The sequence below is a fragment of the Myxine glutinosa genome, chromosome 3 (assembly GCF_964187855.1).
Source record: "Myxine glutinosa chromosome 3, kmMyxGlut1.1, whole genome shotgun sequence".
Classification (NCBI taxonomy): domain Eukaryota; kingdom Metazoa; phylum Chordata; class Myxini; order Myxiniformes; family Myxinidae; genus Myxine; species Myxine glutinosa.
The window spans coordinates 99,420,015-99,435,666 of NC_136263.1; the positions used below are offsets into that span (position 1 = coordinate 99,420,015).

Genomic DNA, 15,652 nt, shown 5'->3' on the forward strand with positions numbered 1-15,652 from the left:
CTTCATTGAAAAACTCATCTTGGAGGAAATGTTATTTCACCCTCAAAAATAAAAAGATAAATGACAAATCTTTCCAATGACGGGAATTGTGTAAGGAAACTAAAGAGAGCAATGGAACGGGACAAACACAAAACCTTAATAAGAAATCCTCAAGGTCAGCACATACATCATGGCAAACATCCAGTGGAATTCTTGGCATACATCCGAAAAATAGAGCAGCAATGCTCTGCTGGAGATTCATCTGGTAAATGCAATTGCTTTCACAATTACACTTTCCCCAATTTGTTTTATGTAACACGAGGTGGGTCACCATTTTGGCACAAAGCCAAAACTGCCAAAAATTGGTTCACCAAAGACAAACGGACAATGAAACTGAAATGAACAAACCAAGTGAGTGATATGACCTTTCCAAGCTGTTTGCACGATTTTAAGTGGAATTTTATAAACTTCATGAAGGAATATTAGATTTTGTTTAACAGTAGTTGAACCTTCAAATCACAACGTTTTCAGCACAAGTCCTGCATTGGTGTGACATCAACTGTAAAGAGTGAAGAGAACTTTATGCCGAGTAAGAGAACCCTGTTTTTATACTATTTTGCAGCATAGCATGGATCACGTCCAAAAAATATTCTTTAATAATTGAAAAAAGTGCAATTTCAACAACAGACCATGTGTACATTTCATAATCAAGAATTGTAGGGGGGAGAAAGCAAATTAAAAAGAGTGGAGTAAAACAAAGACATGGCAGGGGAAAAGACAAAATGCTCAGATTTTCTCAATAAAGATGCTATACCAACGACTGTACTTTTAAAAAGTGAAAAACAAGCAAGCCAAGCAACAACAAAAAACAACAACCACAGCTAGTATGGAATATCTCACACTCACGTGCAAAGAATCGACTGGTCCTCACGGTCTGCAACAGAAGAAAGGAAAGAAGGCGATTAATAGAAACCAAACAACAACAGCAGCACAGCAGCTTGAACGATTAAATTTCCTCTGATCAATTCGTCATATCAAGTAATCAGCAAATATTCGCTTCGCAGTTGAGCAGCTATGGTTGTAACTTGTATTGGACGTTGTCCCCACGCTTTTTGAAAATATGGGGGATATTGTAATCAGCTCAGTCTCTCAGTCCATAAGTCATGCTATCTCCTTCAAAACGGTTGGGCAGAAATTCACCAAACTTGGTAGTTATGATCACCACATGACAAAACATGCAAGAGCAGTATCACTTTTGGCCCCACCCCCTGGGGCAGGGTCACAGGGTGAAATACCCAAAAATGTTATTACAGGAATATTCTTAAGCAAAACTTTGTAGCTGAAATCAATATTGGGAACCTCATGAAATATGTAATGATTTTTTGGATTTGACCCCTGGTTCATGGCCAAAGGGGTGGCGACTTAGTGTTATAGGGGTTAAAACAAGGGGGAAATTTTTTTGGCACAAAGTTTAATATTGGGTCATTCCTGGTGGAAACTTTTGGTTTTTCCATCTTTCAACTGACTCTGCTTTATGTGGGAAGCGTCGGGATTTGTGATGGCCGTCATCGACTTCGTTGTAGTCAAATGCTGTGGAGATCTTGTTAACCATTTTACGGTTCCATCTTGTTTTTGTTTTATTTATTTTTTAATTTTCGTCGATATCATCATTGCTAAAATGGACTCTTTCCAATACTCGCCTCAACTTCTTGTTCCTATTCTCCAGCAATTTGGTTCTGTAAAGCAGCACGACTAATGCAGCACAACCTACAGGCTCGAACAGCAGGCCCACCAAATCATTAGCACAGTTCAACAAAGTTCTCCAATTTATCCATAACATTTTAATGTGCAGTTTGACCACAAATTGATTTTGTATCTTCACTGTGAATTATGTCTAAGGTAGAGACATTTAATCCAGTGTTTTATAATTCCCATAATCTCTTCACCCTGTCGCTATGTGTTCCGTCAAGGGCTGTACTTTTATCTTGACTCCTCATGAATACAGGTTTGTCTGTTTTTGATGGGTGTCCTTGTAGTTCACATAAAATAATGAATAACGGTGATTAGACAAACAAACCTTCACGACATATATGAAGCATTAATCATATTTTCATGATATACACAACCGGGCAAAAGTTTTAGAACACGTCAATCTTTCCAGTTTGTAATGAAATTTACGCAGTTTAATGTCCAGTGAACAACCTGAAATGGTACAAAGGTAAGCAGTAAACTACTCAAGGTTAAAAAAAAAAAAAAAGGTTTAGGTTAGCAAAAACAGGAAAATAATGTAAATTGCAGTTATATTGTAAAAAAAAAAAAAAAGGCCTTCAGGGAACAAGTAATGGGTTAACAACTTACAGCTGTTCTGCAGCAATGTAAGTAAATTAAGCCTTGAAAGTTGATGCAAACAATTCCTACAGGTGTCCCAACCTCTGCTGATTACTTGATGACAAACCCCCTGTCTGTATAAAAGCAATATTGGAACAGACTGTGATGACACCCTCTGAAGCATTATTTGGACAACAATGCACTGCAGGAAGTAGTATATTGGAAACTGGAGGAAACTCTCACAGGAAGAGGTCTGGCAGACCCAAAGCCACAACAGAATCAGAAGACAAGTTTCTGGGAGTCAACAGCTTGCGTGATAGGCGGCTCACAGGACAACAGCTTCAAAGCACAGCTTAACACTGGTCGAAGTAGGCAAGTCTCAGTTTCAACTGTGAAGAGAAGACTTCGAGCTGCAGGTTTGACAGGTCGAATGGCAGTAAGAAAGCCATTGCTAAGATGGCAAAATAATTGCCTGGGCCATGGAGCACTGCCAGTGGACTACTGAAGACTGGAAGAAGGTCTTATCTCTTCTTATCATCAAAATTTGAAATCTTTGGTTCATCACGTGGGGTTTTTGTATGCTGTCGAGTAGACAAAAGGATGGTTCCTCAGTGTGTGACACCAACTGTTAAACATTGAGGAGGAAGCGTGATGGTCTGGGGCTCTTTTGCTGGATCCAGAGTCGGCGACTTGCCCAGAGTGACTGGCACCCTGAACCAAAAGGGCTACCACAGCATTTTGCAGCGCCATACAATACCCTCTGGTATACGCCCAGATGGTCAGGGGTTCATCCAACAGCAAGATAATGACCCCAAACACACCTCCAGGCAATGTCAAAACTACCTTCGAGGAAAAGAACAAAACGGTAGGCTTCAAATCATGGATGGCCAGGCCAACACAGTCTCCAGACTTCAACCCCATCGAGCTGGTTTGGGATGAACTGGACAGAAGGGTGGAAGCAAAGCAACCTACAAGTGCAACACATTTGTGGGAACTTCTGCCAGTGTTGGGAAGAACTTCCCGAACAATATTTGATTTCCATTGTAGAAAGAATGCCACGAGTGAGTTCGGCAGTTATATCTGCAAAAGGTGGCTACTTTGCTGAGTCAAAATGTTTAATTAAATTTTGTTAAACAAAATGATTCTATGATTTCTTTTTTTATCTCCAATTGTTTATTTGTTCTATGCTTAATTTCAGAGTACATGGAGACATTAAACTGCGTAAATTTCAATTAAAAACTGGAAAAATTTAGGTGTTCTAAAACTTTTTACCGCTGGTGTATATGGATGTGGCGATTTATTGGGTGACCTATTAGCCTTGCACATTCCCAAAAGAACACAAAAAGCTATTGCAACGGTGACGTGCCAGTCAGTCAGAGTCTGCACTGACACTCAGATCTACTGAAACATGCTCAAGCAAGGCACTACATTATTAAATATTCTGTCGTGTTATGTGGTGAATTTACTATGGTACCATGCAGGAAAAGATAAGAGAAAAAAAATACGGGAGTTGTAGAATACACATTTTATGAACCTTTTGATAAACCGTATAGCAGCATCAAAACAGTGGTTATAATTCTTTGCAAAACAATGTAAAACTGCAGAATAGTGTTCCAAGTGCCCAGTATTATGTCGCCATGCAGCAACATTGCTTGGTTTCCACTTTACGTTATCAATTTCTCAACAAGCCCACACAACATCAATAATTTTCAAATCGACGTTGTGTAGTCCGAGCTATAGTTGAAAGTGTACCTTCGGCATTATCATAGTCACAAATCCGAAGGTTCTTTGATGGATAAATTGTCCAAAAAGCAGTAGGGCATAATCCAAAGGAGTTTTTTCAATGTAATGAAACAAATGCAATACACAACAGTACTGTGTAAAGTAAACAGTGGCTCGCTCTTCTTTCCATACTCCCTTTATATACTCAGAAGACCATTCACTAAAGCAACTCCCTTGAGAAATTACTCAATTACTGGATAGGTGTACTGGAATTACTGGACAGGATAAGTCTACAAATCAGAGCCTCCAGAAAGTGCTCATTAATGCACAATGGTTCAATATCCAGAATGTGTGTATATGTACATGTACATATATGTGTGCAGGAATATATATATATACAGTAATCCCTCGCTATATCGCGCTTCACTTTTCGCGGCTTCGGTACATCGCGGGTTTTTCTCGCTAGTATATGTAAAATTATATATCGGATTTTTCATTATATCGTGGGATTCTGCGGCCTATAGGTATTTTTTTTATTTTTTTATTTAAATTATTTTTGCGGTAAAATAAGCATTTTCTAGCCTAAAAAATTAATAATAATATAAATAAAAATATAACACATTAATTAAAACCTATATTAAAAGAATATTACAGTAAATCGAAATAAAATACGCATTATAAATGAGTAGACAAAGAATCGCGCATTTTGAAAGTCCCGTATTCTGGGGGTAAACTTGTCCATGATTCTGGGGGTAATTAACCCATCCGTAAGGAGGGTTCTTGGACGGTTCTTCGCTACTTTAAGTAATTTGCAAGGTTGATGCCAAACTGTGTCCTGCAGTTTAATGATCAATATGGTTTTAAGAGTCATCATACTTTGGGTAACCTCTAATTTACAATAACTTATGTTTACAACTTAGAGACACATGATCATGATGACGATTTCGATGATGTTGTCTAAAGCTGCAATTAAATTAAGTCGCTGAGTAACATGAATGACCGAGGTTGTGGAGGATGGGATTTTTCGGTCATTACCTTTTGATACAGATGAGATATCTGCTTCATCACTGCATCAGATCAGGAATAACCACCCTCACCTCCTCTCCACCCCCCCACTGCTTCCTACAAATTAACCATCAGGAAGCTGCTGCATATGCAAGAGGAAGCTAATGCATTTCTTATTAATTTTCAAAATTAATCATCATCTCTATTTTGAATAGCTCATGAAGACTTCTTTATGCTTAGGCCTCAGGTTTGATTAAAGGCACTTTTGTCAATTATTGCCTTTTGCTTTCAAAAACACAATTTGCATCAATGTAAATACTTTGTTGTACTGTACTTGTGTAGTTCCATGATCATATGTGTATGTTTGTTTGTTAATGAATTGCAATCATAAAAGAACTTGCATCAATGTACTGTACAGCTATATATACACGTACAAATATTTTTCTAATATGTAAGGACTAAGGATGGGTCTCAAAAGTGTGTTTAAGAGTGTAGAAAGGGTTCATAAGAGCGTGGGAAAGGTTTATAAGAGTATGGGGAGGGTTTTTAAAGGCTTAAAATATATAAAAATAATAAAATTAATATATGGTTTCTACTTCGCGGATTTTCACCTATCGCGGGGGGTTCTGGAACGTAACCCCCGCGATAAACGAGGGATGACTGTATATATATATATGTGTGTATATATATATATATATATATATATATATATATATATATATATATATATATATATATATATATATACATATATATATATATACATATATATATATATATATACATATATATATATATATATATATACATAGATATATATATATATAGTCTGGGCCAAAATTATTCGCACCCTTGCAATTTTTCAAATAATGCACCATTTCTTCAAAAAAATTGCTTAAATTAAAAAACCTTTTGGTATCCACATATGTATTTCTTTGGTTTGCAGTGGAACAAAACAAAAAAAGCTGAAAACTACGAAATGTTAGCTTATTCCACACAGAAATTCTAAAATGGCCCGGACAATAGTATTGGCACATTTTAGAAGTTGTTAGAAATAATTAGATTTCAAGCAGGTGATTCTCCTTTATTTTGGAATTGAACTCACCTGTGGTGAGTTGCAGGTGCCTGCAATATAAAAATCACTCATTCAACCAGTTTGAATAGAGAAAAGGAGTCATTCTACTCTTTTGTGTCACTGTGTGTACCTCAATGAGCATGGAGAAAAGAAAGAAACCAGAGAATTGTCTGAGGAGGTCAGACACAAGATTGTATCCAAGCATGGACAATCTCAAGGCTACAAGTCCATCTCCAGAGACCTTGATGTTCCTGTGTCCACCGTACGCAATGTTATCAGGAAGTTTAAGGCCCATGGCACTGTAGCCAACCTCCCTGGACGTGGCCCCAAGAGAAAACTTGATCGAAGATTGCAGCGAAGGATTGTTCGAATGGTGGAGAAAGCATCTCGATCAACTGCGAAACAGATTCAAGCTGACCTTCAGACACAAGGTACGACAATTTCTACTTTCACCATCCGTCGACAACTCAATGAAAGAGGGTTCTATGGTAGGAGACCCAGGAGGACCCTACTGCTGAGAAAAACTGACTGGAGTTTTCCAAAACACACCTGAACAAGCCAAAATCCTTCTGGGAGAATGTCCTGTGGACAGACGAGACCAAATTAGAGCTTTTTGATAAAGCACATCATTTTTATGTTTGCAGAAAACAAAATGAAGCCATCAAAGTAAAGAACACCTTCCCAACAGTCAAACATGGAGGAGGTTCCATGATGTTTTGGGGTGGCTGTGCTGCCTCTGGCACTGGGTGCTTTGAATGTGTGCATGGCATCATGAAATCAGGAGATAACCAAGGCATTTTTGGAGCGCAATGTTCAACCCAGTGCCAGAAAGCTGGGTCTACGTCGAATGTCATGGGTCTTGCAGCAGCAATGCTATTTCTTTTTATTTTCTGATTTAAAAGGATATATTAAGGTCTGAATCAAAAACAAAAGTTCTGTAATATCAACAGTGAAATAAAGAATTATGGAGACTAAATACTTGTCAATTTCAACTTATTTTTGGAGAAAATTGTGAGTTATTTGAAAAAAGTGCAAGGGTGCCAATATTTTTGCCCATGACTGCATATATATATATATATTTATATACCATATATATGTGTATGTATGTATGTATTCTTGCTGGGCAATAAATCGCACTGGGGTGATAATCATGCTTTAGATTTGCTGTCGTGACAACGATAATGGACATTGATTGTCACGGTAACTGCTGCACATGCACAGTAGGTACATCGCACCTTGAACCCGGATATTGATGGTGTATTGGCTGCATTCAGCATTTGGTGGGTTTAGTTTCTCTCAAAAGATATAATCTATAAAATAAAGCAGGTGATACAATATGGACTGTATGTTCACCAAGATGTAATTTCAATGGTATATCATTGAACAATGAACATCAAAACAAACAAGCAACTACTCAAGGCACCAAAAGTGCTTCCGGTGTTGAAATTGGCGATCCGTTTAAGTTCGCTTTGTCTGTGCGCAAAGTTGAGCACTCAAGGCAACATCATGTCAAAGTTTGAGAAGGTGAACGTACTCAGTGTGCGTAGTTTTGGCACCGAGGACAAGGACAAGCAAGTCATCTCGTTCTTCTCTCCTCTCACAATTCTCGTTGGACCGAGTGAAGTGGGAAACAGGGTAACGTGTTTCATTTATTTATTTGTTTATTACATTTTTGTCATGACATGAGGCTTGGCATTTATTATTTGCAAAGTTCAACATGAAAGACATGGTTTTTATTTTTTTTTGTATGCAAGATCGAGGCTCGTTTAAGAGCTAGCACATTAAACACATATTTGCACATAAAACACAAAAAACAAACGGACACATAAAACAATAAAGGGAGGGGGAGACAAGATGGGGAGAGAGAGGGAAGCACACAAGCACAACAGTAGAGAACAGGGACATCGGGAGATTTGTTTGAAGGGAGAGGGCTGGGGGAGAACAGGGACATCGGGAGATCTGTTCGAAGGGATAGGGGAGATATGTAGAGAGTAGATAGATACGATAAGTAAATAACGTTATTGTAAATGCCTGAAGAGAACCCTGGTGTTGGCTTCGCGGCTAGGGTGCCAGCTTAGGATCCTAGGATCCTGGGTTCCTGGGTTCGAATCCCGGTCGATCGCTGAATTAACGCCAGGGGGGTTGACTCAGCCTGTCATCCTTCCGAGGTCAGCTAATTGAGTACCAGTTCACTGGTAATTCCCTGTTTGTCGTCAAAGGCGACAAACAGGGTTGGCGGCAGGAAGGGCATCCGACCGTAAAAACATTGCTTCAAAAAGGGGACCAAAAAACAACAACAACCAAGGTGCCCGAAAAAGGCCAACCCCCGCTTTGCGGGGGGGGGGGGGGGGAATGGCCTCTAAAAGTGGCTTTTTTTTTTTTTTTTTTTTTTTTTTAATGCCTGAAGAGAGTCATGTATGACTTTCTTCATAAATGTCCCAATTAGCAAGCAGGTTGCTCGGTGTGGTCCATCGGCAAGCAGCTTGTTCGGTGTGGTCCATTAGCAAGCAGCTTTCTCGGTGTGGTCCATCAGCAAGCAGCTTTCTCGGTGTGGTCCATCAGCAAGCAGCTGGCTCGGTGGGGTCCATTAGCATGCAGGTTGCTCAGTGTGGTCCATTAGCATGCAGGTTGTTTGGCGTGGTCCATTAGCATGCAAGTTGCTCGGTGGGGTCCATTAGCATGCAGCTTGCTCGGTGTGTTCAGTTAGCAAGCAGCTTGCTCACTGTGTTTAGTTAACAAGCAGCTTGTTTAGAGTGTTCCGTTAGTAAGCAGCTTGTTATTGCTTGCCAAGCCAGACGTTCACGATCAACCACTTTGCAAACTGCAAGTCGAGTTGCTCGGACGGAGCAAAGCAATTTCGTCCAGGCAAAATTAGGTTTCACTTCAAACAAATTGCAACAGAATTATGACATAAGGAGTACAAACACTTAACTCTAGGGCAATTCAGTTTGCTTTTATGTGGATTGTTATTGTATGCTACATGGTTCCCAAAGCACCAATTACATTATTCATATTACCATGATATTATCGCGATAACCATGATAATACAACAAACAACAACATGCATTTTAAGGCCATTTTCCTTGCTCGAGCGGGGGTTAGCCTTGCGGTCCCCATGACCATCTTCTCCATTTTGTCCTATTTTCTGCATCTCTCCTTGTTAACCCCCTTGCCCGCATTTCTTCTTCCACCATCTTTAGCCAAGTCTTTCTCCGTCTTTCCCGTCCTCTACTTCCTTCTACATTCATTAGCAGATAACCATGATAATAAGGGCCATTATCATGATATAGCTTTTTCCATTATTGCCCAGGCCGAGTATGTGCACGCACGCATGCACGATAATTCTGCTCAAATTTTAATTGCGAAATGGGTACAGCCCGGCCGAGGCGGCCTCGACCGGCCTCACCACCGAACCTATAACCTATAACCTATAACCTTCCCGGGGTCCGTCCCGACATTTTTTGTTTCAGAGGTTTCCTCCTATCTTTCACCGTTCAGGGGATTAGCGCTGGCAGAAAAACAAACAAACAAAAACTTTCTTTTATATATACTAGCAACAGTACCCGCCCTACGGGCGGGGCTTCAATTGGGAAGCCCAAATGAAAAGGTAAAATATCAGAAATTGAAGGCTTTTATATTTTAAACGATTCATATAAATATCTGTTGAATCATATCACACGCAAATCATCAAAATCTAAACAGTACATGGCTAAACAGTACATGGAGGATCACGTACCACGTACGTCTCGCTCGCTCTTGTGTTCTCCCGATAATGATCCTTCCGCAGGTTCACCTACGGAAACCTTGTTACGACTTTTACTTCCTCTAGAGAGTCACGTTCGCTCATCTTTTCGGCGCACCGGCATGAGCCGAGAACGGCCCGTGCAGGGGCTGATCCGAGGATCTCACCAAACCGTCCGATCGGTAGTAGCGACGGGCGGTGTGTACAAAGGGCAGGGACTTAATCAACGCGAGCTGATGACTCGCGCTTACTGGGAATTCCTCGTTCGTGGGACACTGTCTCAAGCCCCAGTCCCCATCACGGATGGGGCTCAGCGGTTTACCCGAGCCTGACGGCGAAGGGCAAGGTACACGCTGGCCCGTCCAGTGTAGCGCACGTGCGGCCCGGGACATCGAAGGGCATTAAACGTTCATTAAACATTAAACGTTCATTAAAGGATTACGAAACGAAAAACATTACGAAATTACGTTCACACCGTCCGTCACGTCAAACACTACTGTGAACATATACATCGTCACAACGAAAACATCGTCACAATGAACGTTATGCGAACGCGAATGTTATGCGGGAGTCCAAACCTGAGAATGCTGGAGACCAAAGCTGAAATTGGAAAAATTAAATAGCCTATTTTACTCCTGTAGATCCCAGGATTACCCACCCAAAATATCGTTGCGATCGGTTCAGTTGTTTTTGCGGTACCTTCGAACGGACAGACAGACGGACTGACAGATGGACGGACATTTGGTGAATTATAGCAAGTTATATAATAACTAGCCGAAAGCACCCGGCTTTGCCCGGGTTCTTTTTGAATGAATTTACTACTATAATTCAGCTTTTACTCGCGGCCGTAGAAGATTGACTACTATAATTCAGCTCAGCTCTTAATTGCGAAATTGGCCCAGCCCGGCCGAGGTGGCCTCGAAACCTAGCCTATAACCTTCCCGGGGCCCGTCCCGACATTTTTAGTTCTTTTTGAATGAATTTACTACTATAATTCAGTTTTTACTCGCGGCCGTAGAAGATTGACTACTATAATTCAGCTCAGCTTTTAATTGCGAAATGGGCCCAGCCCGTCCGAAGCGGCCTCGACCGGCCTCACCACCGAGCCGATAACCTTCCCGACATTTTTAGTTCTTTTTGAATGAATTTACTACTACGAGCAATGGTACCCACCCTATGGGCGGGGCTTCAATTGGGAGGCCCAAATAAAAAGGCAAAATATCAGAAATTGAAGGTTTTTTTTATTTTAAACGATTCTTATAAACATCCGTTGAATCATATCACATGCAAATCATCAAAATCTAAACAGTATATTTAGAATTTCAATAAAAGCCACATCACTGTTCATATCGGTAAATGTTATTCCATCGTGTTTCAAATCGTGATCGATACTACTATAATTCATCTTTTACTCGCGGCTGTAGAAGATTGACTACTACAGACTTGGCATTTAATATGGAATTTTTTTTTCTTCTTGACTTGGGTTTACTTTCTGAACTCAGTATATCAATCTGGTGAGTTTCTTTTACGCTTCGGTGATTTCTTTGTCAAAAGAACCATGTCACTGATTGTCTTTCGCAGCAAGAAGGCAATAACAGGATAATATCATAGGTGGCGTGACAAAATGTAAGGACAGGTACATTTAACTATTGGCTTCACAATCGGGTATATAAGGGTTGTTGGTTCTGTATTAGTGGAAAACAACTGCTGCACATCCACAAAAGTTATTGCCGCTTCCTCTGGAGATGGTCCATCAACTTGACAATGCTGTTTGTCATGAAGAGGTGGCTTTACGAAATTCCGGCATGAAACAGCGTGCTATTGCTTGGCAGTATGGCATCACTCAAGGTCAGGTGTCAAAGATCCTGAAACGAAATGCTCAGAGGGGTGTCCCTACTCCAATACCGAGGCCAGGACGTCCACGCAGAACCACAAGGAGAGATGATCGCCAGCTGCACCGGTTAGTCTGCAATGGCCGTACCAAGTCAGCTAATCGGCTTAGGGCTGAGTGGCAGCAACTGACAAATGTGCCTGTATCCAGAAGGCTAGTCAACCAACGACTGGTTCAAGCAGGCTATCGTGCCAGGCGTCCCATGAGAAAGCCACGCCTGACCAGACAACACAGCCAGCGCCGATTGCAGTGGGCCAGAGAGCACCGTCAATGGCAGCCAGGACACTGGAATCACGTGACCTTCAGTGACGAGTCTAGATTTCTGGACTATCGTCAAGATAGCCGCGTCCGAGTGCGCAGACAAGTGCATGAAGCCCACAACGAAGATTGTATAGTGCCAAGAGTCCAAGCTGGAGGTGGTGGGGTGACCGTTTGGGCTGCTTTTCATGCAGGGGGAAAAACTGACCTGGTTGTTCTGAATGGAAACCTGAACCACTTCAAGTACAGGGTCATTCTGGAAGAAACATTGCTTCCATTTGCTCGTGCAGCCTTTCGAGGAAACTTTTTCTTCCAAGATGACAATGCACGGCCTCATCGTACTCGCATGATCCAACACTTTCTTGCTGACCATGGTGTAGAGCATATGGAGTGGCCTGCCATGTCCCCGGATATGAATCCGATAGAGAACTTGTGGGCAGAATTAACGCGTCAAATCGACAACTTGGACCAGCAGCCTAGCTCTGTGCGTGAATTGCAGCAGGCTATTGTCACTGCATGGCAAGCGATTCCTGTCCAAACCTTGGCAAATCTCGGGAACAGCATGCCTCGACGTGTAGGTGCTCTCCTGAATGCTCGTGGGGGTTACACGAAGTACTGAACTGTAATTTTACTGTCCGTAATCCCAGTCACAATTTAGCTTTTGTTTTTGTTGAAAATTTTTTTGGCTAATGTGCAAAATAAAGAGATACTTCTGGAAAACGTACAGAAGTTTAACACAGTACCTTCCGTGAATTGAGTTCGATATCCGTTTACATCACTTTCAAGGATCAATTTATTTGCTTCGAAATGTCAAATGTGGTTTTTGTTTCTTTTAAAGGTCACATTAACAAAATCTAGAATAATTTCAACATAATTCCAATGAACTTTTGGTTCTAAGTCATCTTGAAAAGTAAGTTCACCCCCACAAAAAAAATATTCCATATTAAATGCCAAGTCTGTATAATTTAGCTCAGCTTTTAATTGCGAAATGGCCCCAGCCTGGCCGAGGGGGCCTCGACCCGCCTCGACACCTAGCCTCTAACCTTCCCGAGGCCCGTCCCGACATTTTTTGTTTCAGAGGTTTCCTCCTATCTTTCACCGTCCAGGAGATTAGCGCGACAGCGCGTGCAGACAAACAAACAAAAAATTTCTTTTATATATATATACTACTGTGTTCAAAAAGTATCCGACCTTTATTTTTTGTGCGTAAAAAAAAAGAAGCTAGGGAGGCGTTGATTGGTGCACGTATGTAGGCGACCCTAATGCACACGCGTGAATTTTTTCCCACCTGCAGAAGCTGTCATTCGACGGCAGACCGCCGATGAGTGAGGACATGTAAGTGAGCGCCGTCGGATTTTCGTTTTTGACAAAATGACGGAAAAACTTGAACAACACTACTGCATCAAATTTTGTGTAAAGGTTGGCGATTCCCAAGTGGAAACGATCCACAAGATTCAACACCGTTCATTCCATTATGAAGGAGGATTTGGGCTTCAGGAGAATCTCAGCGAAGTTCGTACCAAAGCTGCTAACGATTGAGCAGAAGCAACTCCGTTTGGAGATCGCACAGGACATGCTGGAAACTGTGAACAGCGATCCCAGCTTCCTCAACACAGTGATCACTGGCGATGAGTCCTGGGTTTATGGGTACGACCCAGAAACCAAGTTGCAGTCATCACAATGGAAGCATCCAACATCCCCGAGGCCAAAAAACACAAAATTTGATGCAGTAGCGTTGTTCAAGTTTTTCCGTCATTTTGTCAAAAACGAAAATCCGACGGCGCTCACTTACATGTCCTCACTCATCGGCGGTCTGCCGTCGAATGACAGCTTCTGCAGGTGGGAAAAAATTCACGCGTGTGCATTAGGATCGCCTACATACGTGCACCAATCAACGCCTCCCTAGCTTCTTCTTTTTTTTTCGCACGAAAAATAAAGGTCGGATACTTTTTGAACACACTACGTATATAATATATATATAGATAATATATATAATAATATAATATAAATATACTCATATAATAATAATAATAATATAATTTTAAAAATAATAATAATAATATAATATAATAACATAAATAATAATAAATAATAATATAATAACTAGAACTGCCACTTAAAACTGCTGGCAGTGATGACTGGTTTACTCGCACCCACTTTTGATACAACCCCACTTTCATTGGACATGCCTTTGACACAACCCCCTTGGATACAACCCCGACACACACACACACACACACACACACACACACACACACACACACACACACACACACACACACACACACACACACACACACACACACACACACACACACACACACACACATCCCTCCACCCCCACACACACACACACACACACATCCCTCCACCCCCACACACACACACACAATCTCGTTTTTTCATTTCTGTTCCTCACATTTCTATCCCTCTCTTTCATTCACAGACACACACACACAAACACACACACCCCACACCCAACACACACACACACACCCCACCCCCAACACACACACACACACACACACAAATCTCGTTTTTTCATTTCTGTTCCTCACAATTCTATCCCTCTCTTACACACACACACACACACACACACACACACACACACACACACACACACACACACACACACACACACACACACACACACACACACACACACACAATCTCGTTTTTTCATTTCTGTTCCTCACAATAATTCTATCCCTCTCTTTCACACACACACACACACACACACACACACACACACACACACACACACACACACACACACACACACACACACACACACACACACACACACACACACACACACACACACACACACACACACACACACACACACACCCAACCCCCCCTCCTCCACACACACACCCCAACCCCCTCACCCACCAACATACACACATATCCACCCCCCCCCCCCCCCACCACATACACCCACACACACATCGACACACACATCCACACACACGCACACCCCACACACACATCCACACACACATCCACATACATGCACATCCACACATACACACAAACACACGCACACATAGTCACATACCCCCACCCCCCCACCCCCACCCCTAACACACACGCACCACCAACCCCCCCACACACACACACATTCTCCCTACCCCCCACCCACATGCACACATCCCCCCACCCCCACCACACACCACACACACACACACACACACACACACACACACCACACACACACACACACACACACACACACACACACACACACACACACACACACACACGTATCCCCCCACCCATAACACACACACAAACACATGCACACATCTCCCCTCCCCCCACACATACACACACATCCAACCCCCCCCTCCTCAACACGCACACACCAACCCCCCCCCCCCCCACCCCAACATGCACACATATCCACCCCCCCCCCCCCACACACACACCCACAAACACATCCACACACATGCACATCCCCACATCCGCACACATGCACATACCCACACACACAAACACATCCCCACATGCATACACACATAACCCCACCCCCCCCCCCCCCCACCCACACACACACAGACATACACACACACACACACACACACACCCCTCCCCCCACACGCACACCCCTCAACACAAACACACACACATCCCCCCACCACATCCATTA

The 15,652-nt window shown here is 42.1% G+C and overlaps 1 protein-coding gene across 8 annotated transcripts in view; it reads right to left on the minus strand.

Moving 5' to 3' along the window:
• LOC137423339 (uncharacterized) overlaps positions 1-15,652 on the minus strand; it is a 250,533-nt gene that overhangs the window by 171,962 nt on the left and 62,919 nt on the right. For all 8 annotated transcript variants that reach the window (XM_068110373.2, XM_068110371.2, XM_068110370.2 and 5 more), the window contains exon 5: positions 886-913. In XM_068110373.2, the coding sequence (XP_067966474.2) occupies positions 886-913 (28 nt within the window). The remainder of the gene's footprint in view (positions 1-885; positions 914-15,652) is intronic.